Source organism: Piliocolobus tephrosceles, chromosome 13, assembly GCF_002776525.5.
Source record: "Piliocolobus tephrosceles isolate RC106 chromosome 13, ASM277652v3, whole genome shotgun sequence".
NCBI classification, from domain to species: domain Eukaryota; kingdom Metazoa; phylum Chordata; class Mammalia; order Primates; family Cercopithecidae; genus Piliocolobus; species Piliocolobus tephrosceles.
In genome coordinates, this window is record NC_045446.1 from 67,726,411 (window position 1) to 67,751,441 (window position 25,031).

At 40.4% G+C, this 25,031-nt stretch overlaps 1 protein-coding gene across 1 annotated transcript; it reads left to right on the forward strand.

Moving 5' to 3' along the window:
* Nucleotides 1-13,040: 13,040 nt before the first annotated feature.
* Nucleotides 13,041-24,531, forward strand: AQP11 (aquaporin 11). Its single transcript, XM_023209329.3, has 3 exons — nt 13,041-14,010; nt 18,935-19,051; nt 24,177-24,531. Exons 1-3 carry the CDS (start codon nt 13,392-13,394, stop codon nt 24,251-24,253), a joined length of 813 nt encoding a protein of 270 aa, XP_023065097.2. The 5' UTR covers nt 13,041-13,391; the 3' UTR covers nt 24,254-24,531.
* The last annotated feature ends 500 nt before the right edge of the window (nt 24,532-25,031 follow it).

A 25,031-nucleotide genomic window follows, 5' to 3' on the forward strand; every position in this document is an offset into this window, starting at 1 on the left:
GGCTGGAGTACGGTGATGCAATCTTGACTCACTACAACCTTCACCTCCCAGATTCAAGCAATTCTCATGCCTCAGTCTTCCGAGTAGCTGAAATTACAGCCTTGCGCCACCACACCCAGTTAATTAGCAAAATAAATTTTCTAAATTAACTGAGACTTGTCTCAAATTACTGGGGTTAACATTTTGGTAACCACATAGGGACTCTGCGTGGAGGAACAACTGAACTTTGACAAATCTCCTACTGGTGTTTGGTATCAGCATAAGCTAATTTTATGAATACTTTGCTGAGGACTTCTCTGAGGATTTCCAGAGAATCCCCGCTCTCCCAAAGTCTGGTTGAGATCTAAAGTTTATTTTGCTGTACAACTGCCTCTTTTTATTTATTTATTTATTTTTGGAGTTTTACTTGCTTCCATGACAAGGGAAGGCAGGTAATTCCTTTATGAGTTTGAGCTTGCTTCCAACAGAAAAGATGATTTTTTTTTTCCTGCTTCTAGGATGGTAGAGAGCAGTCTTCAGCCTGAGACCCATCCCTAGGTAAGTAGCTGAATTGAGGTTTAGTCTTGGCTAAAGTTAACGACCAGATGATCATAATTTCTCCTTACCATTAAAGCATTCAGTAATCATGTAAGTTTATGATCATTTGTTTTGCTTAGCTGTTTGTCGTTGTTGTTTCTGTTTTTGTTGTTGTTTTGGTCTTTGTCCCATTAGGTTTGACCGACTCTATAAAACTTGATCAAATCTGAAGGAAAATTCCAAATTATGGGGAACAAGGCCTCTCAAATACATAAATTTCCCCCCCCCCCCCCACACACACACACAAAGGTGGTATGGTGGGGGAGAAAAACAGCCAGCAAAAAGAAAAAAGAGGAAAGATTTTTGATTTTGAGTACTACATGGGCTTTATTCACAAGGCCACCTTTTAGCTAGCCAGGCCAATCTGAAAGAGTAATGGTTGTACTTCTGAAATAGCAGCAATTTTAAAAACAAAAGCAAACAAACAAACAAAAAATAAAAACCAAAAAAATAAAGGTGGGAACGGTGGCTCACGCCTGTAATCTCAGCACTTCAGGAGGCCAAGGCAGACTGATTGCCTGAGCTCAAGAGTTCATGACCAGCCTGGGCAACATGGTGAAACCCTGTCTCTACTAAAATACAAAAAATCAGCCGGACATGGCAGTGTGCACCTGTAGTCCCAGCTACTCGGGAGGCTGAGGGAGGAGAATTGCTTGAACCCAGGAGGCAGAGGTTGTAGTGAGCTGAGATTGCACCACTGTACTCCAGCCTGGGCAACAGAGAAAGACTCCATCTCAAAAAAAAAAAAAAAACAAAAACAAAAACAAAGAAAGAAAAGAAAATGAAATACAAAAATTAGCTGGGCATGGTGGCACATGCCTGTAATCCTAGCTACTCGAGAAGCTGAGGCATGAGAATCACTTGAACTTGGGGGCAGAGGTTGCAGTGAGCCGAGATCGTGCCATTGTACTCCAGCCTGGGCAACAGAGCAAGACTCCATCTCAAAAAAAAAGAAAGAAAGAAAAAGAAAAAAGAAAAGAAAATGAAATAGCACCAATTTGTCTCAGTTGAAATATGGTAATGAGATTTAAAAACTTCTTTTTTTAGAGGAGCTCATTTGTTAAAGTCAACTTAATTAAAAGCTAACATCCAAGATACATATGTGTGTTTGTATTTAAAAGGTCTTCATGGTTTGTTTTTTTCTCTCCTATGACCTTGTTCTTTTGAGCAAGGTTTTTCTTCTCAGTTGACTTAATTCTGTTTTTTTCATTTACTTCTGCTGTCTCTCCTTTCTCTTGCACCCTCTGCTGCATGAGGGACCTGAAATTGTTTAGCCTGGGTTCCTTTAAGAAAGTGGAGAAGGCGCCAAAAGTATAAACGGACAAGTTCATCTCAGCTTTTAAACTGTTTGCTTTTGTATTGTGTTACACGATTTATCGACTAAAATAGTGATTTGCAACAGAGGCTAGCCTTGGGTCTTTAAGGAATAGTGTATTCAACACTTAGAAATGTCTGTTTAAAAAAAATTCTCTTTAAGTGCAGTGTAAAAACATCATTTGGTCTAGCCTCATAATAATTCTCCCTTTTTGGAAACCCAGGATTTGGTATAGGCTCTGCCTAGAGCTCAGAGATCCAGTTAAAAGATAGGTAGTCCCTACCCAAATAAAATTGGTCTCCTTATACAATCCTATGATAGATTTTTATAATTTTATGTTTGATTTGACATCTATCTTTAATCTCCCTCTAGCACACCAGACTTTTCCTGTCTGTACCTTATGATGTAAATTCTGTTACTTGATTTTCACCTGAGTTGTTTCCTTTAATATGCAAATTTAAGGCTATTTAGCTATTTAACTGCCTAGGGTTGTGAAACAGGTTATCAAGAACCTGAAAGTCTAAGATTAAAAAAAAAGGTCTTTATGAATCTACAAGATATACTTCTATCAGCATGCCTAATACATCTATGTATTTATGTGTTGTGCACACAATATTTCACTATTGAAAATATATAAAAGAGCTAATTAATTGGCTTAAAAAAACAAAAGCACTTAAATCAGATACTAAAGAAACAAAGACTAGTCAAATGCTTTTTCAAGTTCATGGGACTTAAGTAAAATCTTTAATAAATAAGCTGGATTTAAAATTATTAGTAAAATAATATTAGAAATGTCTTAAGAATTTGCCAGCAATACATCTTTGTTTGCATTTACTAATCAAGCAATTTTATACTTATCCCAGCCAGATACTATAAGGTGTCAAAATTTGGTATAGAGGTTACAAAACTATAAAACCAGCCCAAGACAGAATTATCTTTGCTGGTGTACTCCTTAATAAATAATACATTGATATTGGTTTAATAAAAATAGCTACATCTTGAATTTAGTAAGATTACCATACTTCTTTTTTTTTTTTTTTTTTTGAGACAGAGTTTTGCTCTTGTTGCCCAGGCTGGAGTGCAGTGGCATGATCTTGGCTCACTGCAACCTCCACGTCCCATGTTCAAGTGATTGTCCTGCCTCAGCCTCCCAAGTAGCTGGGTTTACACGCATGCACCACCATGCCTGGCTAATTTTGTATTTTTAGTAGAGACAGGGTTTCTCCATGATGGTCAGGCTGCTCTCAAACTCCCAACCTCAGGTGATCTGCCCAGCTTGGCCTCCCAAAGTGCTGGGATTACAGGCCGCCCATGCCCGGCCAGATTACCATAATTTCTAATCCTGTGGTGTTAGGCAGTCTAGTCCACAGGCAGTAAGAGATTTCCTTTGGGAAGACAGTTACTATTTTTGTTTCAAAGCTAAACTATAAACTAAGTTCCTAGCAAAGTTAGTTCAGCCCATACCCAGGAATGAACAAGGACAGCTTGGAGTTTAGAAGCAAGACGGAGTCACTTAGGGCAAATCTTTTTCACTGTCTCAGTTATAATTTTGCAATGGTGGTTTCATAACTTTAAATGATGACTATTGCAGTTTTCATAAATAATCTAGGTAAATGATTAAAATAAAATAATTAGATAAATGTAATAGGATAAATACTAAACTAGTCATAATTTAGAATCTAAAGTTATATTAAATTAAATTACAGATATTTCATTATTTCAGTATTTTTCAATAAAAACACATTGTAGGAAAATATTCTTTCTTTAAAAAGTGTCCCTTTTAAAAACGTGAGGCCGGGCACGGTGGCTCAAGCCTGTAATCCCAGCACTTTGGGAGGCCGAGACGGGCGGATCACAAGGTCAGGAGATCGAGACCATCCTGGCTAACACGGTGAAACCCCGTCTCTACTAAAAATACAAAAAAAAACTAGCTGGGCGAGGTGGCGGCCGCCTGTAGTCTCAGCTACTCGGGAGGCTGAGGCAGGAGAATGGCGTAAACCCGGGAGGCGGAGCTTGCAGTGAGCTGAGATCCGGCCACTGCACTCCAGTCCGGGCGACAGAGCAAGACTCCGCCTCAAAAAAAAATAAATAAATAAATAAAAAATAAAAACGTGAACAATTTTTGTCTAATTCAAAGCTTATTTAAAGGTCATGTATAAAACAAGGTAAAAGGAGCCAGGAAATAAGAGAGGTATAAACAAAATTATAGAAAGAAAGAGGTATTTTTTGGTCAGAAAGCTTAAAGAGAAATAATTTTAAAAAAAAAATTTTTTTTTTGAGATGAGCCTGTCTCCCAGGCTAGAGTGAAGTGGCGCAATCTTGGCTTGTTGCAACCTTCTTCCCACAGGGTTCAAGTGATTCTCCTGCCTCAGCCTCCTGAGTAGCTGGGATTATAGGTGCCTGCCACCACACCCGGCTGATTTTTGTATTTGAAGTAGAGATGGGGTTTTGCCATGTTGGCCAGGTTGGTCTCAAACTCCTGACTTGAGGTGATCTACTAGCCTTGACCTCTCAAAGTGCTGGGATTATAGGCATGAGCCACTATGCCCAACTGAGAAATAATTTTATATGAAAAATAATCTTGTGTGGTAAATTTAGACCAAGAATAAAATGAGTGGCTGTTTAAGAAAGATGTTCAGGACAAACCCAAAAGTCCAAGCATGTCATGAATGGTCTGTGTAAGTAACAATAAAAGGATTTACCTAAAAAAACCCAAAAATTTTCATATGATCAAGTTGTCTATAATTAAAGGAAAATAATAATGGGCTTTTCTAGACATTGGGTTTGACGTAATGAAACACACATGCTAAAGAATTCAACAATAAAATGTCCTTAAGGGATTGATTCCTTCTTAATAAATTATAAAGATTTTAATTTTTTTAACCCAAAGTTCAACTTTTATTTCATCATGCTGTTTTCAGTTTTCTTTCCCCTTTTAAAATGTGCAAAATTATAACACTCTCCTTCAACTCATTTTCAGCTCATATATGTTTTTTTTTTTCCCTCAAGTTCTGTCTGTTGTGGCCTGATGCTTACAATATTTTCTTAAAGATCTAAAGGAAATGTTTTATTCCAACATAATTTTCCATACACAGCAGAAGATCTTTTCTTTTGCCTTTTGGTAACTAGCTTAATAAATTTTACATTTTATCAAAATAACTCCTATGTATTACTATTAAGTTTTGGTTTGCTTAGGAAAAAACTGAGATTAAAATTTATTTAATTAAGATTATTACATCCATAAATTAACCATTAATGTCAAAGGCACATTGATGCAAGACCAGAATATGTGTCACTGTGTCAGATTAACAAGATTATCTTGAAGCATTAACTCCTTAGTAAAAGTTATAAAAGGCTTGTGGAAGTTATATCTTACAGTCTCTTACAATCAAGATTAAAATGTTATATAGAGTGTTTGTACAATTTTGAAAAACAAATTTAATTGGTTTCGTGCTGTTCTTTTTTTTTTAGTTTTTGAGATGAAATCTGTCACCCAGGCTGGAGTGCAGTGGTGTGATCTCAGCTCACTGCAACCTTTTGCCTCCTGGGTTTAAGTGATTCTCCTTCCACAGCCTCCTGAGTAGCTGGGATTACAGGAACCCACCACCATGTGTGGCTAATTTTGTTTGTTTGTTTTGTTATTTTGAAACACAGTCTGGCTCTGTCACCAGGCTGGAGTGCAGTGGTGTGATCTCGGCTCACTGCGACCTCCGCCTCCTGGGTTCAAACGATTTTCCTGCCTCAGCCTCCCAAGTAGCTGGGACTACAGGCCCATGCCAACAGGCCTGGCTGATTTTTTGTATTTTTTGGTAGAGATGGGGTTTCACCGTGCTAGCCAGGATAGGCTCGATTTGACATTGTGATCCGCCTGCCTTGGCCTCCCAAAGTGCTGGGATTAAATTTTTTGTATTTTTAGTAGAGACAGGGTTTCAGTATATTGGTCAGGCTGGTCTCGAACTCCTGACCTCCAGTGATCCAACCCCTTTTGGCCCCCCAAAGTGCTGAGATTATGGTGTGAGCCACTGCACCCAGCCTGTGCTGTTTTTGTCAGGGCTTATTGTTTGGAAAATTAAATATCCTCTCTCAAAGAATGAGGGTTTTCACCTTTTCTTTGAAATCCTTGAGTTATCACTTTGGTTAAATGAATAACTTATTTAACAATGACCTGTGATTCTATTTTGTGATATCAAGCGTTTTAAACCTTTGATATTTGACAAACTTTCCAAAATCAAATTATAAATTATGTCTTTTTCTGATTTAATTAATCCCTTAAGATACTATTAATAGGTTCCCTAAAGTTCAAAAATGACATATTTGCCTTATCTGGTATAAAAACTATACAGGAACCATTGTCACATACAAAATAGTGTTTGGTTTTCTTTGGGCTACATTTATACAAATATGTTACTGGTATATGTTCCAAAATTATGGGAAACTCCTATAACTTAATGTACATAGTGAGAGACATTTAGTGATATAACTTAGTGTACATTATCCATAATAATTATAATTCTTATGTTCCAAAATTATGGGAAACTCCTATAACTTAATGTACATAGTGAGAGACATTTAGTGATATAACTTAGTGTACATTATCCATAATAATTATAATTCTTATGTTAAATTATTGTGTGCCACAGAGGTAATAAATGTCCTTGTCAATTGTGTCTTTGACTATGGCTGCTCTAAAACTGTCATCCACAGACAGCTGTTGTCTTGTTTTGGCCCTCTTTAGAAGGTGGTTTTATAATCAGCTACAGAACTCTAACAGGTGTTCTTAAATGCAGGTTTCTGATAACTTTGGAATTTGTGACATTAGAATAGAGGAAAAAAGAAACTTTTAGGACTCTTATGGAGAGCTGAAATGTTCATGAATATCAAGCAGAACAGGAGTTAATTGCATAAACTGAACTGATAGAAGACTAAAGTAATCTTTTTGACTTTTGCTTTAAATGTTGCTGATTGTTTTTTTTTTTTTTTTCAGAGTCAAGGAAACTTTTCTTTTGAGCTATTGACAGCTTTTAACAATTTAGTATACTCCTATGACTAAAATTTGCAGGATATTTGTTTCTCTCTACCTGATTTCTCCAGAACTTGCAAACTATTTTTGAGTATGCTTCACTTATGGCAATACAGTAATTTGTACAAGTATAGTAAGAATCTGTTTTCATTTTGCAACAAGACACAAAAGGAGAAACTGGTTATTTTACCAAGGTTCTGATTGTAATAGTCTGCTTTCCTTTAAGGAATCAAATTTGACTTATGGAAGCCAATAAAGCTCCTTGCAGAAACTGGCCTCATACCTTCCCTGTACAGCGTTCCTGACCTGTGATAAGTAAAGAATGTCACTTTCTGACAGGCCCAGGAGCCCCAAGTTTACTTTGGAACCTCAAAAGCAGAGGATCATCCAACTTATAGGTATTTAATGGCACAAATCCATGGCTGGTCTCAGCTTTAAATAAAGGTCTTAGCCAGGTGCAGGGACTCACGCCTGTAATCCCAGCACTTTGGGAGGCTGAGGCAGGTGGATCATTTGAGGTCAGGAGTTTGAGGCCAGCCTGGCCAACATGGTGAAATCCTGACTCTACTAAAAGCACAAAAATTAGCTGGGCATGGTGGCATGCACCTATAGTCCCAGCTACTTGGGTGACTGAGGCAGGAGAATAGCTTGAACCTGGAAGACAGAAGTTGCAGTGACCCCAGATGGTGCCACCGTACTCTAGCTTGGGGACAGAGTGAGATTCCATCTCAAAAAAGAAATTATAAAAAAATTTAAAAGATCTTATCTGGGATTCCTTCTATAGAACAAAGTTCCATCAAAGCCAATTTAAAAGTGTATTTGAAAAATAATTATTCTTGTTGTATTGTATACAAATAATTAGGCCAAGTATAATAAAGCAAATCAAATTACTAAAGACATGACTTGTCTTTAGTAAAAATGGGAAACTAGAGAAAGAAAAATTATGTTTTGAAAACTGTAGTACACCTGTTGTTAGATTCCAGTCTTGCCTAATGTTTTTCAATTTTCATTATTGTGGTACTATTTGGACAGAATTCTAATTTTTTTTTTAGCTACATGTATTCGAAATAAGGTTTTCAACCTTTTTCCCCATTTTTTCCTAGTTTGAAGTCATGGAAAACTAAGCTGTGCTTTCTTTTTATTATTTTTGAGACAGAGTCTTGCTCTGTCACCTAGGCTGGAGTGCACTGGTGCAATCTCACCTCACTGCAACCTCTGCCTCCTGGGTTAAAGCAATTTTCCTGCCTCAGCCTCCTGAGTAGCTGGAATTACAGGCACCTGCCACCACACCCAGCTAATTTTTGTATTTTAGTAGAGATGGAGTTTCACCATGTTGGCCAGGCTGGTCTCAAACTCCTGACCTCAAGTGATCCACCTGCCTCGGCCTCCCAAAATGCTGGGATTATAGGGGTGAGCCACCATCTCCAGACTAAGTTTTGCTTTCATTTTTATTTATTTATTTTTATTTTTATTTTTTTCAGACAGAGTCTCACTCTGTCACCCAGGCTGAAGTGCAGTGGGGCAATCTCAGCTCACTGCAATCTCCACTTCCTAGATTGAAGCGATTCTCCTGCCTCAGCCTCCAGAGTAGCTGGGATTACAGGTGTGCACCACCATGCCCAGCTAACTGTGCTTTCTTAAAGCCCTGCAAACTGAAGCCAGACAACTTAAATTTCAGAAGGAAATAACAGCAATCTATTTACATACATAAGCCACTTTCATACTTGCCTATTGATGTATGGACTTCAGAGTAATCCAGCCTGTAATGATTTTCCAGGATTGTTCTTTTGTTTGTTGTTTTTCTCCCTTGCTCCCCCTGTTTTCTTTTCACAGGACATGAGACTTCACAATCTTCTAAAAATGAACTTTCCTAATAACTCAGGACCTACTCGTCTAGGAGTAAACCACCCTAGCCATGACAGATCAGACGAAACCTGAGACCACAAACTCATTTTCTCCTAAAATGCTTTTTCCAAAAGATTTTAAAAAAGAAAAGTGGGAAATGTGAAAGGAAAATATCTTATGCCCCCAAAATCACTAAGCTAAAGGGAAAAGTCAAACTGGAAACTGCTTAGGGCAAATCTGCCTCCCATTCTATTCAAAGTCACCCCTCTGCTCACTGAGATAAAAACATATCTGACTGCCTCTTTTGAGGAGGCTAATCAGAAACTTAAAAGAATGTAACCATTTTTCTCTTATGTACCTATGAACTGGAAGCCCCCTTCCTGCTTCAAGATGCCATGCTTTTCCAGACCGAACCAATGTTCTTCTTATGTATATTGATTGATGTTTCATGACTTCCTAAAATGTATAAAACCAAACTGCTCTGACCACCTTGGGTAAATGTCATCAGGACCTCCTGAGGCTGTGTCATAGGCACGCATCCTCAACCTTGGTGAAATAAACTTTCTAAATTAACTGAGACATGTCTCAGATTTTTGGAGTACACATCTGATAAAACACAATGAGAAAAATGTGGCATCAGTTCTGTGATATTCCTGCTAAAGATGCATACCCTGTGAGGCTGCATTGAGCCGCCATCACACACCCCTGCACTCCAGCCTTAGCAACACAGTGAGACCCTGTCTCAAAAAAAAAAAAAAAAAAAAGACACTTCACCTAGTATCTAGGAAACATTAGACAAACCCAAACTCAAGGAGGTTTTACAAAATAACTGATCTGTAACCTCAAAATTGTCCAGGTCATGAAAGTCAAGGAAGAGCTGAGGAACTTCTCTAGATTGAAGGACACTCATGAGACATGACACTAAATGCAATGTGCAATTCTGAATTGGATCCTTTTGCTAAGAAGTACAATGTTGAGACAATTGGCAAAACTTGAATGGGATCTGAGGAGTAGATGGTGGTAACAATGTTAATTTCCTGATTTTGATAGTCTTATTATGGCTATGTAGGACACAGTTGTTTAAGAAAATACAGCCTAAAATGTTCTGAGTAATTAGCCATAGTATCAACAACTAATTTTCAAATGGTTCGGGAAAAAAATTTTTTTGTACTATACTTGCAACTTTTCTGAAAGCCTGAGATTATTTCAAGATAAAATATTTTTTAAATGCAATTACTTAAATTCTTCCCATGTTTCTGCCCACGTAAACGTCAATCCGAAGGACATGCCTTCAGAAGCTTTTTTTTTTTTGAGATGGCATCTCACTGTGTTGCCCAGGCTGGAGTTTAGTGGCACAATCTTGGCTCACTGCAACCTTCACCTCCCGGATTCAAGCGAATCTCTTGCCTCAGCTTCCCGAGCAGCTGGGACTACAGGCGTGTGCCAACACGCCTAGCTAATTTTTATATTTTTAGTGGAGACAGGGTTTCACCATGTTGGCAAGGCTGGTCTCGAACTCCTGACCTCAGGTGATCCACCCACCGCGGCCTCCCACAGTGCTGGGATTACAGGTGTGAGCCACTGCACCTGGCACAGAAGCTCTTAAACGCTTTATCTCCTCACAGATATTAATGAAATGCAATTCTGAATTTTGGCGGGTTGTTTTTTTTCTTCATTTCTCTGTCTTATCTGAAGCTTCAGTGCAAAATCCATGATTATTGAACTATCACCTATTTTACCTCCATTTTTACATATTAAACCTTATTAAGCACTACTATGTGCTGGGTCACGTACTAAATCTTATTCAGGCATTATTTCTTTTAACCTTGATCTCTTGCTACTTCCCCCCTTCATACTCCAGCCTACAGCACGGGGACTCCTGTGGGCTTTCTCTCTGCGTGTTTGCAAAATGCAGTGCCTCTGCCTCTCTTTTTTCTCCCTCTTGTCTTCACTCCTTAACTCCTATTTATTCTTCAGGTTTCAGCTAGGATGACACTTCCTCCAAGGAGCCTTTCCTTAAGTCTGAGTGGGGGCCCCTCCCTGTGCCCAGGCCTCTCTTCTTTTACCATTGTACTTTTACACTATATTTTAATTTTCTGTTTTCTCTTCTGTTCCCTTTTCTATGCTTATTCAAGAGCAAGAACTGTTTTTACTGCTGTTTTACCAAAGCTATCAGAGGCCTTCATCCATGATGTCACTCTCAAGAGATTTTAATTAGTGATTTCTTGCTTCTGAAAATAGGAAGGTTGATTTGATGTCAAATATCCAATCACTAGTAATTAATTACGTTAATTTTGCCCTTGTTCTTTAATTAAAACAATGTCCAAAGTCCTTTTAATGACAATGTGTATTACGATGATACTAAAATTTCTTACCAAAGTCCAAAACACTGGTTTTCTACATGTCTCTTCCAGGTAAAAGTGAATTATCAGCAGAGCAGTAAATAAAATACATTCACATTAATCCTCAAGTGACTTCTAATCTAGGGGAGCACTGAAAGGGTTACATTCATAGGATTGATTTAAAGGCAACTTCTTTAAACAGCAGTGACTTAAAAACAATTCTAATTTACTCTAAATTCTTTCTGGCCAGGCAATCAACACAGGAAAGAGAAAAGGTCTTGATTTTCTACTAATTTGTGTCTTGCAAAAGAATTTTTTTTTCCCTTGAGACGGAGTCTCTGCTGCTCAAACTGGAGTGCCGTGGCTCTATATTGGCTCACTGCAACCTCCACCTGAATTAATTTTTTTAATTCAGAAAACATCTATTGGCACCACAGAAATCTTGGAGTTATAATAAAAGTGAACTCTATGTTATAAAAGGACAAGTCGAGATTGGTGAACAAAGCTGAAAAAACCAGCAAGAACACCTTCCAAGTCCTCTACCACTTGAAGTTAACGATTCCCTTCATTTTTGTTCCTCTCCCCCTCCCCTCCAGCCCCACGAAACATGGACTTGCGGTCCACAGAGTCCAGTGGAGGCGCTGAGCAGCTAGAGAGTGACCCATTAAACTGTGCCATTAGCACAGAATTGTTCTAGGCTGGGGTCTGAGGAAACCGACATTCTCTTCCACTCTGCACCCACAATAGGCCACTGCAGGGGACGAGCTGCTGGGACTCAAGAGCTGGAACCTGCTGTTTCCACTGTAAGCTACCATTTAGTGAACATTTTCTACGTATTGGGAACTGTTCTAAGTGGTTTTCATGTTTTGTTTTTGTTGTTGTTGTTGTTGTTGAGACGGAGTTTCGCTCTTGTTGCCCAGGCTGGAGTGCAATGATGCGATCTCGGCTCACTGCAACCTCTGCCTCCTGGGTTCAAGCGATTCTCCTGCCTCAGCCTCCCGAGTACCTGGGATGACAGACATGGGCCACCATACCCGGCTAATTTTGTATTTTCAGTACAGACGGGGTTTCTCATGTTGGTCAAGCTGGTCTCGAACTCCCAACCTCAGGTGATCCGCCCGCCTCGGCCTCCCAAAGTGCTGCGATTACAGGCGTGAGCCACCGCGTCCAGCCGAGCCTGGTTTGTTGTTGTTGTTGTTGTTTCTAAAAACAGCGTCTCACTCTGTGGCCCAGGCGCGGGGTGCAGTGGCGAGATCTCGGCTCACCGCAGCCTGGAACTCCTGGGGTCTCCAGTTACCTGTTGTTTCCTCTTTACGTAGGAAGAGTGCATGTAACAGTAAGACACAACTCTTTCATATTATAGGTAAAGAGTTTATGCCAAAGGTTATAGATACAGTCACACGCCAAAACTAGGCTACAATTCGAAGAATCACCGCTCAAGTTCTGGAAAAAAGAGTTGATGGTTGAACAACACTGTGAAGGTAATCGATGCCACTGAAACACGCTTAAACTGGCTAAAGTGGCGAATTTTGTCTGGCATATATTACCACCATTTTTAGCAATGTTTTTTGGCAGATGAAGAAAAGCAAGGCTCCAGGAGGCCCTGCGCACCGGTCTGCGCCCACTAACTCACCCGCCCCCTGCGCCGTGTCTCCCTTCTCAATTTCAGTCGCCCCATTGATAAAAACGAGGTGGCTACCTGAGGTGGCCTTTAGCGGTCTTTCCAGCTCCACGGTTTTACAGTCTGGAACCGGGAAAGAAAAACTCCAAGGTCCTCACTTCAAAGCAACCGTCGGAGCCCCGCCGCCCCGCTCCTCTCCGCCCCGGGGTCCGAGAGCCGCCGCCTGCAGGGGCGCAGAGGCCGCAGCACGCGTGCGCAGTGGACACCAAGAGCGCTGCGTCGTCCACGCAGCGCCCGGCCCTCCGCCGCCGCACCCGCCTGCAAGGCCCTGAGGGAGGCGGCGGCGGAGGGCGGAGGGCGGAGGGGGGGGGGCGAGTGCGCTGGGGGCGAGTGCGCGGCGGGCTCGGCTGACCGTTGGCCCCTCGGCCGGCGCCCTAGCCGACCTCCCCTCGCCGCCCCGCGCCTCCCCGCCTCCCCGGCTCTGGTTCCAACACCCTAGCGCCGAGCCGGGGAGGCGGGGAGGACTCCCCAAGTGTGCTGCCCCGGGGCCTCCCGCTCGTCCCGCCCCGAGGGGCGTGAGGAGGGGAGGGGCTGCGGACTTCGGACTCGGGCCCGGAGACTGCCTCCTACCCAGAGCCCGAGCCCGCAACCCGCTCAGGCGGCGACAGAGCCATGTCGCCGCTGCTGGGGCTCCGGCCCGAGCTGCAGGACACCTGCACCTCTCTGGGACTGATGCTGTCGGTGGTGCTGCTCATAGGGCTGGCCCGCGTGGTCGCCCGGCAGCAGCTGCACAGGCCGGTGGCCCACGCCTTCGTCCTGGAGTTTCTAGCCACCTTCCAGCTCTGCTGCTGCACCCACGAGCTGCAACTGCTGAGCGAGCAGCACCCTGCGCACCCCACCTGGACGCTGACGCTCGTCTACTTCTTCTCGCTGGTGCATGGTCTGACTCTGGTGGGTACATCCAGCAACCCGTGCGGCGTGATGATGCAGATGATGCTGGGGGGCATGTCCCCAGAGACGGGCGCGGTGAGGCTATTGGCTCAGCTGGTTAGTGCCCTGTGCAGCAGGTACTGCACAAGCGCCCTGTGGAACTTGGGTCTGACCCAGTATCACGTCAGCGAGAGGAGCTTCGCTTGCAAGAATCCCATCCAAGTCGACTTGTTCAAAGCGGTCATCACAGAGGCCGTCTGCTCCTTTCTTTTCCACAGCGCTCTGCTGCATTTTCAGGAGGTCCGAACCAAGCTTCGTATCCACCTGCTGGCTGCACTCATCACCTTTTTGGTCTATGCAGGTTTGTCATTCCCACCAAATACTTGGCACTTCCAGAGCCTCTATGACATGAGGCTGTAAGTTCTTTACTAAAATACATTTGAAACCCTCTATCCTGCTATGATGTAAATGCTGGAATCCCCGTTATTCTAACCATTTTGCAGCCCGTTCTTAACCAGTAGGGCCGACACACAGCGCCTTTATGCAGTGCTTTTTTGAACACCTAGAGAAAGGAGCCACCTCTGTGCTGAAACAGATATTGTGAGATATTGCCAGGGGTTCAGATATCCTACAAGGGGGTTGTTTTAATGGTAGAAAGGAAAGATAACTTATTTATGCCAAGGTGCTATAGATCCTTTCGGATACTCTTACTGAAAAATGATCCTGGCTTTACAAAGTTCCTTTCGATTTAAAGCACAAGGCACATGATTGGTTAGTATAACAGCGGAGAGTAGGAATTTTGTAGTTCCATTCTAGTCCTATAAATTACTTAAAGTCATTTCTTATTTCCTTAATTCATTTTGAGTTATGAAATTTCTTATTTTAATAATTCATTTTGAGTTATACATGAACTTTTAACTGACCTCTCAAGAAAAATGTGTTTAAATGAGAACTTGCTTCAAATTAAAGATGCTTTTTAAAATATAACTCTTGAGAAATCAGTTGATTTCTTTTAAACCATTTGTTTACTTTGAAAGATCTCAGATGCAGTGGGCAATCTAGTCCTAAATGGGAGGAGGAAATCCAAAACACAAGTATTTAATGATGAAATGTGTCATGTTAAATGCGCACAACAGAATATATTTATTGTGGCTACATCTAAATTATAAAAGACTGGAGGCAGAAATTACAACAAAGGAAATTTGTGGTAATAGTTATCTTCTGCCCATTAAAAGTGAAACCATGACTAGAAGCAAACTTCAAGATTATAAGGACTCCTAAACATGTACTTGACCTTCTAGGGTAAAAATGAAAGCCTTCAGCCGGGCGCGGTGGCTCACACCTGTAATCCCAGAAAGAAAGAAAGCCTTCCCAATCAATTTCCCCTTCTGTAGGTGTAGTACCACTTTTTAAGTAGACATAAATGGAAATAAGTGGTGTAGGAGAGTGAAAGGGGCCGGGCGCGGTGGCTCACGCCTGTCATCCTAACACTTTGGGAGGCCAAGGCGGGTGGATCGCTTGAGCCCAGGAGTTCGAGACTAGCCTGGGCAACACAGAGAAATACCATCTCTACAAAAAATACAAAAATTAGCCGGGCATGCTGGTGCGCACTTGTAGTCCCAACTACTTGGGAGGATCACCTAATTCCAGGAGCTTGAGGCTGTGGTGAGCTGTGATAGTGCCACTGCACTCCAGCCTGGGTTATAGAGACCCTGTCTGTCTCAAAAGAAAAAAAAAGAAAAGAAAAAAAGAGTGACAGGTACAGGCATATTTGAGGGATTGGTGAGTAGTTGCTTATTTATTGAAGTGTTAGATTTTAGCTAAAGCAGAAACATCCCCTGTATATGAACAAAATTGTCACTGCAAAAAAGTTATGCCATGGTTTACCTCTGTATTTCTACAATTAAAAGCAGTAAAAACTTAAAAGAATTTTTAAATCAATAGAACATCAACTACAGTTGGATTTTTCAAAACCTATGTTCCTCTTCCCTCTCTTGATTAGCCTGAAGTTGATATTCTTTGTCTACTTTTAATACATATTTATGATTCCATAGATAATACTGTATATATTAGCCATTCCCTATTTTATCAGTGACAAAAAATTTGAGAGAAGAGACACAGATAATATTTGGAGTTATAGATCCAGTCATAGATATAAGGAAGGTTATTAGAAGGAATCTGTAAAATATCAACTTAAGAGATCAAAAATAATGCCCTTTTTTTCTTAAAATGAGGGTACTAATTGATGTGGGAGAGGGAGAGTATAAAGGGATCACTAGAGCAGTGGTTCTCTCTGTATTAAAATCACCTGGGGAGCTCTTTAAACATGCTTACTTATTCTGGGCTCACAGATTAAAATCCAATTGCTCTGGCAAGGGGCCTAGGCAGTGATGTATGTTAAACCTTCACAGGTGATCCCATTATGAAACCAAGGTAAAGAAGCACTGCTTTAGGAGTCTAGACCTGCACTGTGCAATTCAGTAGCCACTAGCAGCATGTCGTTATTTACACTTAAATTAACTGAAATTAGATTCAAAGTAGCCACATTTCAAGTGGTCAGTTGTCAAATTGTGATGTAGCTAGTGGCTACAGTATTGGACAGTGCTAGACTCTGTTTGCCTGGGTAGAACAAAATAGACAATTGTTGATTACTACTAGTTACAGACATTTATAATGCAGTATGATCTTCCCTTTGTTTTCTGCCAATATAAGGGAGATAAGAATATTCAGTTGTCAGCTGTTACAGGCAAAGCATTTTGCTAGGTAATTTATGAGAGTTATCTTAATTAATCCTTACAAGAACCCATGGATGAATACATTCTTCCCATTTTAAGTAAAGTAAGTGAGGCTCAGAAAAGTGAAATGACTTGTCCAAGCTTACATAACTAGACTGTGCTAGAACCATGGTTCCAAATGGCTGCTAAACATACTACGGTGCACAGGACAGCTCACAACAAAGAATTATCCACTAAGACATTAAAGCCAATGCCATGTTTTTGGCTTTTGTTAACACAGAACCCACACCTGACTTGGATTTCTCTATCAGTTAACTATTGCTGTGTAACACACCATTCAAAACCTTTTTTTTTTTTGAGACAGGTTCTCACTCTGTCACCCAGGCTGGAGAGCAGTGGCACAATCTCAACTCACAGCAACCTCAACCTTTACAGGCTCAGGTTATTCTCCTACCTTAGCCTCCCAAGTAACTGGGACCACAGGCATGTGGCACCACACCCAGCTAATTTTTGTATTTCTTATAGAAATGGGGTTTTGCTATGTTGCCTGAGCTGGTTACAAACTCCTGGGCTCAAGTGATCCAACCGCTTCAGCCTTCCAAAGTGTTAGGATTACAGGCATGAGCCACCATGCCTGGCCCCAAAACTGAGAATAACTTATTTTTCATGATTCTGTGGGTTATAGATGGGCAGTTCCTCTGAGATCACTCATGTAGCTGCATTCAGCTGGACAGTGGTGAGGCTGGAAAGCCCAAGGCAGCCTCACTCATGTGTCTGGCAGTTGTCAGCTGTCATCTAAGATGCCTCAGTTCTCTTCCGTGTGGCCTTCCATCCTCCAGCAGGCCAGACCAGCAAACTCAAATGGTCAGGGCATTCTTCCAAGAGAGCAAAAAGTGGAAGCTGATGCGTTTATTGAGACGTGAACCTAGAATTCACACAGCATCACTCCTGCCACATTCAGAATTCACATAGCCCTACTCTGCTCCATTCTGTCTATCCACACAAGTTGCAAAGCCAGCTCAGTTTCAAGAGAGGGAAAGTAGACAACCTCTTGCTGGAAGCAGCAGCTCCCACTAAGTCACACTGATCAGAACTGCTGTGTGAGGATGAGAAGATTAGGAAGTGAAGCCGTTTGAGTTTAGGATGGTATAAGACTGATCGGTGGTGTTCATCTTAGATGTAGTGGAAAACCTTCGGTATACCATGGCCTTGAATACTGAAGTAAACCAATTGAGGGTAATGATTCAGTCCATTTTTATCAATACATGCCTAAAAGTCACAGGTCATTTATATTATCATAGGTCATATTACATTATATTGTAAATGTCTGTGTGAGTCTTTATCTTTCTGCCCATGGTATCTAGTACACAGGAACTCAGTAAGTTTTTGTGGAATCAAACTGAAATGACTAGCTGCCAACCAGACAATTCTGTTCACCCTTAGCAGTTGCAGGTTTAACATTCCAGGATTTGACTATTCAAGAATGATTCTGAAGGTCCATGATATCATTTATAATTGCTGAGTCATGAATATGAATCATGCTGTGAGGCTGGTACACTAGAAAAAACTCGTAGCTATTGAGTGAGCTTAGTTCATTGCTCAATATCTTCATCTCGACACAGCTTCATTGTTCTCGGCCTATTCAAGTGTGAAATCTCAGTAGTGAAATCTTATGAAAGGGCCACTTAATTTCCATGAAAACAGGCTACAGTGGTGCACGTCAATAATAAAACTTGTGAAGATCTCAAGATCTATCTCTGTGGCTAAGTAAAAGAGGCAGAGGTGTGCCTTGGAAAGCTTCCACTTGGAAAAACTGCTGAAAATGTCACTGTCTGAGGGATGCTCTTAGGCTGGACTTTGAAAAGCGAAGACACAGCTCTGTGGAGTACTGCTGGACAGGCATCCAGCCTCCCCTACTGTTCCTTACCTGTGTGGTCAGACTATAGACTCCTAGGCCCCACATCAGAGAGATACCCTGGGTGCAGAGCTGGAACACACATCCTAAAAAGTAGCCAACAGTTATAATTTCTGCTTATCTCTCATGACTACTCCCGGTCGCTTCTTAAGGGTTCTGTTGACAAGTGAAAATGGAACCAATGACAAAGCTTTGGTCTGTTGGTCCATTTTACCTTTTCTTTTCAATACAAAGTTATGCTCGTACCCAAAGGATCTTGGGGCATTGTATCTATTTAACTATATTTTCATTTTACCTTTATTATTATTCATTCATTTAAACTGATGAATGTTCAGGGCAGCCAAATCTATTTTATAAAACTGTAGGAATAGTAATAGAGCACATTAACTTTCAGTGTCCATTTTATAGTCTATAGGAAAAGCCCTGGGTTCAAACTTTAATGTCCTTTGTCTTTTTTTTTATACCTGGCATATAATCTATGATTATAGTCTAAAATATGCCAGGTGATTCTGCAAAGGAAGATCACAGACTAAGAATACCTAAAATAAAAGTCACATTAAGTAACCATTTATTTCCAGTTACATGAAAATGTAAGATAAATCATTTGGAATCACTCTGCTTAAAATCTATTCCAGGAGGAAGTCTAACAGGAGCTGTATTTAACCCAGCTTTGGCACTTTCGCTCCATTTCATGTGTTTTGATGAAGCATTTCCTCAGTTTTTTATAGTATACTGGCTGGCTCCTTCTTTAGGTAAGCATATTTTAATTTAATATGTCTGAAGGATTAGGGTATTTTAAAATATGATATGTGTAACCATTTACTTGTATGATTAAGTAACCATGTCAATTTCCAAAGCCAGAGCAGGCACAAAACAGAAAATGAAAAAGGTAGTTAACATGCCTGAAATGATGCTTTGTGTAGTATCCTTTAAAACTGTTTTTATCTTTAAAGAAACAGTATCTAGTTAAGGGTAGTCAGTTTCAGATACGCTATTACTTTAAGAAACCTTGAGATCTGAGCACCAAAAAAGCAAAGAGTGCTTACTTCCCTTCAAATATAATCTTTTTTTTTGCTAAAGAAATTTGTTTTTTCACATTTGTGATCTCCAGATAAAGTATCATTTAGTTCATTTGACTCATTTTGCAGAAAAGCATCTCATGAAACAGTGAATACCTGTATTAAGTATAGTTTAAAAGTTATCCACAAGTTACATTCCTGTTATTTTTATTTTATTGTTTTTGTTTTGCTTTTTTTTGAGACAGGGTCTGTCTTTGTCACCCAGGCTTGAGTGCAGTGGCATGATCATAGCCATAGCTCACTGTGCTTGAACTCCTGGGCACAAGCAATCCTCCTGCCTTAGCCTCCTGAGTAGCTGGGATGACAGGCATGTGCCACCACACCCAGCTAATTTGTGGATATTTTGTAGAGATGAGGTCTTGCTATGTTGCTCAGGCTACATTCCAGTTATTTCTATTTGGATCAGATATATAAACTCTTTATAAAGATGGGTCAAATAACACACAAAATTATACAATATACAAAAAATTATTATGTATTTCTTATGCATTACTTATATAAAGTTATCAGCATTTCTTGATTTTGTTAAGTCGTCTGTTTTAAGCCTGGTTATAACTCATAACTGTAAGTCAATATGAAGATGCTTGGCCCTCCATTAATTCACTCTTCTTTTTATCCAGTTAGCATATTGTTTCTTGTTAGTCATTTTCTTTAAAACACACACACACATACACAGAAGGGAACACAGAAGGGAAGTGCCACAACAGGTTTGAAGAGTCAATCACACTTTACTCTTCCTGTTTACCTTCCATTCCTCTATCTCACATTTATGTTATTGTCATGCTCAGTATCATATTGTTATGCTCAATGATATCTATAGGCCTCAACATAGAGTATCAAAGAAAAATTGGTTTTAAATGCTAGTAATATAACTTTTGGTCAGTTCTACTGAGTGCTAGTATTTTCCGATAACGTCTTTAAAGAAAAATTTTCTCCGTTTTTAGGCCGGGCGTGGTGGCTCACGCCTGTGATCCCGGCACTTTGGGAGGCCGAGGTGGGCGGATCACGAGGTCAGGAGATTGAGACCATCCTGGCTAACACGGTGAAACCCCGTCTCTACTAAAAAAAATTAGCCGGCCGTGGTGGCGGGCGCCTGTAGTCCCAGCCACTCAGGAGGCTGAGGCAGAAGAATGGCGTAAACCCGGAGGTAGAGCCTACAGTGACCCCAGATCACGCCACTGTACTCCAGCCTGGGTGACAGAGAAAGACTCCGTCTCAAAAAATCCATTTTAAAGTTAAAAAGGTCACTAATGTAAAGAAGTTAAGAAGTTAACAAGGTCTAATTGGGCAGGCCTACTGGTAGTTTTTATATGAAAAAATTCCCCCAGTATGTCTGGAGACTAACATGTATTAACATGATTTATTTGTTAGCATGCTCCAACTACAATTGTAATAGTAGGCTAAGGCAGAGGTCCCCAACCTCTAGGCTGCAGACCAGTACAGTCCGTGGCCTGTTAGCAACCAGGCAACACAGCAGGAGGTGAGTGGCAGTCAAGCTTACAAAGCCCATCTCCTGTCAGATCAGCGGTGGCATTAGATTCTCATAGGAGCATGAACCTTATTGTGAACTCAGCATGTGAACTATCTAGGTTACACGCTGCTTATGAGAATCTAACTAATGCCTGATGATCCAAGGTGGAACAGTTTCATCCCAAAACCATGCCCCCAGTCCATGGAAAAACTGTCTTCCAGGAAACCAGTCCCCGGTGCAAAAAAGGTTGGAGATCACTGTGTTAAGGAATTATTTCATCCATTACTTGACAGAACATTAAAAAGTAGCCAGGTAGGCTGGGTGCAGTGGCTCATGCCTGTAATCCCAGCACTTTGGAAGGCCAAGGTGGGTGGATCACCTAAAGTCAGGAGTTCGAGACCAGTCTGGCCAACTCTACTAAAAATACAAAAATTAGCTGGGCGTGATGATGCGTGCCTGTAATCCCAGCTACTTGGGAGGCTGAGGCAGGAGAATCGCCTGAACTCAGGAGTTGGAGGTTGCAGTGAGCCGAGATCGCACTATTGCACTGTAGCCTGGGTGACAGGAGTTCAAGCCTTGGCCTGCCAAAGTGCTGAGATTATAGATATGAGCCACCATGCTTGGCTGAGATCAAACATTTTCAAATTCATATGATCCTTTTTATATTTAGCTTGTTGAAAATATGTATTCCAAGATTCTTATTTGGTCTAAGGATGCCTACCTTTTAAAATAGACCCAACATAAAATTTGTATTATATTTTTGGTTTAAAGAGGCATGTTTGTATATTTCTTTCTGAGGTTTATAAATCAGAATAAAGGCATCCTTCAATATATGTAGATAAAAGACATGTATGTGAATAAATGATGATTTTTAGAATACTGCATTCTAGCCTGCCATTGAATTTTGTCATATATTGAAGTTACCTTCTCACTGGGAAAAAATAAAAATAAAAATGGCTCCAAATGAAATAAAGAAATAAAGCGACACATTATATAACTTTGAAAAGAATGGGAAAAATAAATTATAAATTAAAAGAATCATTCAGAGTTAAGAGATGAGGAGTCCAAACTAAAAATAAAAACAAAAACCCCAAAACAAACACCACTCAACTACCAAAGTTACATTAATTAGGCAGTGCCAGGGGAGTGAGACAGAGGAAAGAGTAATCCCAAGATATCCACCTTCTTTCCTTCTTGACCAAGCAGGAAGCAAACTCTTCTTGGGAGTCATAGTCCATATTCTTTCTTGTTTCTCATCACAGCAGAGATAATTATAATTCCTCTAATGGCCCCTGCCATCTTCCCAAATTAAAAATTTAGAAACGTGACTATAAGGATGCATATGTGGCCTGGTGTGGTAGTACATGCATGTAGTCTTAGCTACTTGGCAGGCTGAGGTAGGAGAATCACCTGAGCCCAGGAAGTCGAGGCTGCAGTGAGCCGAGATCGTACCACTGCACTCCAGCCTGAGTGGTGGCAGTGTGACCCTGTCTCAAAAAAAAAGAAAAAAAAAAAAAAATATATATATATATATATAGTATTCTCTAGTTTATACATTTCATACAGTGAAAAGTGGAAAATTATATTTGCTTCTATGAAACTACAATTCCATTTTTGGAAAAAAATTTAAATGTAATATCTTATTTTCTAGTTCTGACTTTATAAAAAATGACAAAAAAAATTGTGGGTCAGGTTTGTTTCTTTTTTTTTTTTGAGACGGAGTCTCGCTCTGCCACCCAGGCTGGAGTGCAGTGGCCGGATCTCAGCTCACTGCAAGCTCCGCCTCCCAGGTTTACGCCATTCCCCTGCCTCAGCCTCCCAAGTAGCTGGGACTACAGGCGCCCGCCACCTCGCCTGGCTAGTTTTTTTGTGTTTTTTAGTAAACAGGGTTTCACCGTGTTAGCCAGGATGGTCTCGATCTCCTGACCTCGTGATCCGCCCATCTCAGCCTCCCAAAGTGCTGGGATTACAGGCTTGAGCCACCACGCCCGGCCATAAAGGTTGTTTCTGATATTTTTTCATTTAAAGCCTTTGGTTGCAAACAGACTCATCTTTCACAAATATGTTAAGGTATCTGAGTGCCTGCAAAACCTTAAGGTTTTTTGTTGTTGCAAACAAGAGAACATAATTTCAAATGTGCATGTGACAAAACTTGTTTTCAGTCTGAATTTAAACTGATCTAGGGCTCTAAGTCTGAGTACATTCAGATCAAGATGAAAAATTAACCACTGCAGATTTACTTTTCAGGATAGTGACTTGAGCCCTCACTCTCCTTAGTCCCTATTTCACATTGAAAAATTGACCAACAGCTACATGCCAGATTTCTCTGTTGTAATTCTCAGAAATGAAGAGTACTAATATGTGAATTTTCAAAACATTTTGGGCTGGGTACAGTGACTTATGCCTGTAATCCTATCACTTTGGGAGACCAAGGCGGGTGAATCAAGAGTTCAAGACCAGACTGGCCAACATAGTGAAACCCCATCTCTACTAAAAATACAAAAATTAGCCAGGCGTGGTGGCTGGCACCTGTAATCCCAGCTACTCAGGAGGCTGAGGCAGGAGAACGGCTTGAACCCGGGAGACAGAAGTTGCAGTGAGCCAAGATCACACCACTTCACTCCAGCCTGGGCGAAAGAGCGAAACTCTGTCTCAAAAACAAACAAATAAACAACAATTTTGTATTATATTTAAGATTTAAACTTCCACCATCGACTGAAATTTTGTTTTAGATATTTTATTGGCTTGACACATCTCTAAAAGCGGTTAATTGTCAGTTAAATAAGGTTGAGATAAAAATGAAAAAAAAAAGCTGTTAATGGTTGAGATTAATGAAAAAGGAGAGACTGGAGGAAGTAACCTAACATTGTTTTTATTTGAGCATTCTAAGTGAAAACTCCAAATGCTTTCAGTTGCTTTATTCTCCAGGTATGTCCCTGGGGCACGGAGGGAAGGGAGAGTGTTACCATTTTAAAGAGAAGAAAATGAAGACCCAAGTCTAGAGTTTCTTACTTAGCAAGTCAGTACCAGAGCCAGAACTAAAACTATACATCTTTGGATTTGGTTTATCCTTTGAATTCATTAGATCCTATTGGTTTTGCCAAATGCATACTGTTTTTAAGGATTCACAGTTGAAGAAAAAATAATCTGAGAATATTAGATTTAAATATCTAACATGTTTCACGTAGAATTGATGTAACCAATTCTTTAAGCGTAGCTTTCCAAACAGCTAGGTATATAATTGTATAAAATTTTAAAATATACCCTCCTAGTGATTATGAACTTCCTTAAAGATTGTTTTTTATTTTACTGTATTTTGTCTTTCAGGTATATTGTTGATGATTTTGATGTTCAGCTTTTTCCTTCCATGGCTGCATAACCATACAATTAATAAAAAGGAATAAATAACTGTTCCAAAGACTCAGACTAACATACAGGACAGTCCAGCTGGATGTGATAAAGATTTTATCACCTCATATGGAAAACACTGGCTGCACTGGATTCATCAGTGTTAACTTCCTTTGAGGAAGCTGCCTTATAGTTTTCATCACTGGGACTTAAACAAAAAATTACTGTGAAAATGAGGTATCCTGTACTTCTCAGTTAAGACTTGTTCTTTGAGTGATGTATTAAATGCTGCTAGAAAAGCCTCATTACATTAAACATAAATCAATCTTAAATGGTAATTGTTAACTTTGATGAAAAATGAGTACAGGATGAGAAGGGAAGTAATGGTAGTAGTAAGACCAAAGAATTTGTGTATCAAGTGTCACCCAAATGAACAGAATTTTTAACTGTAAGTACAACCCATCAACTTACAGAACTGGCAAGAGGATACTTTCAGCCACCGCCTCACACAATGATACCATCAAGCAGTGTCATCTTTCAGCAGGAAAGTCGCTTTTAGAAGTAGAATATATATTCACTCACATATAAGCAATTTCCTACATTTTAAGTACATTATAATCTAATATCTAAAATATTTTCTCTAAATAGACCATCTCACTAGCTCTAGCCAAGTGGTTATTCTTTAATAGAATATACTAAAACAAAACACCCATACGAAGTCAGGATTTAAGCTTTTCACATTCTCCTTTGAGCCAACAGCTAGCTACCTTATGAAGTAGGGAGGGCATGTATTTTTAATCTCCATTTTACAGATAAGGAAACTAAGCCTAGATG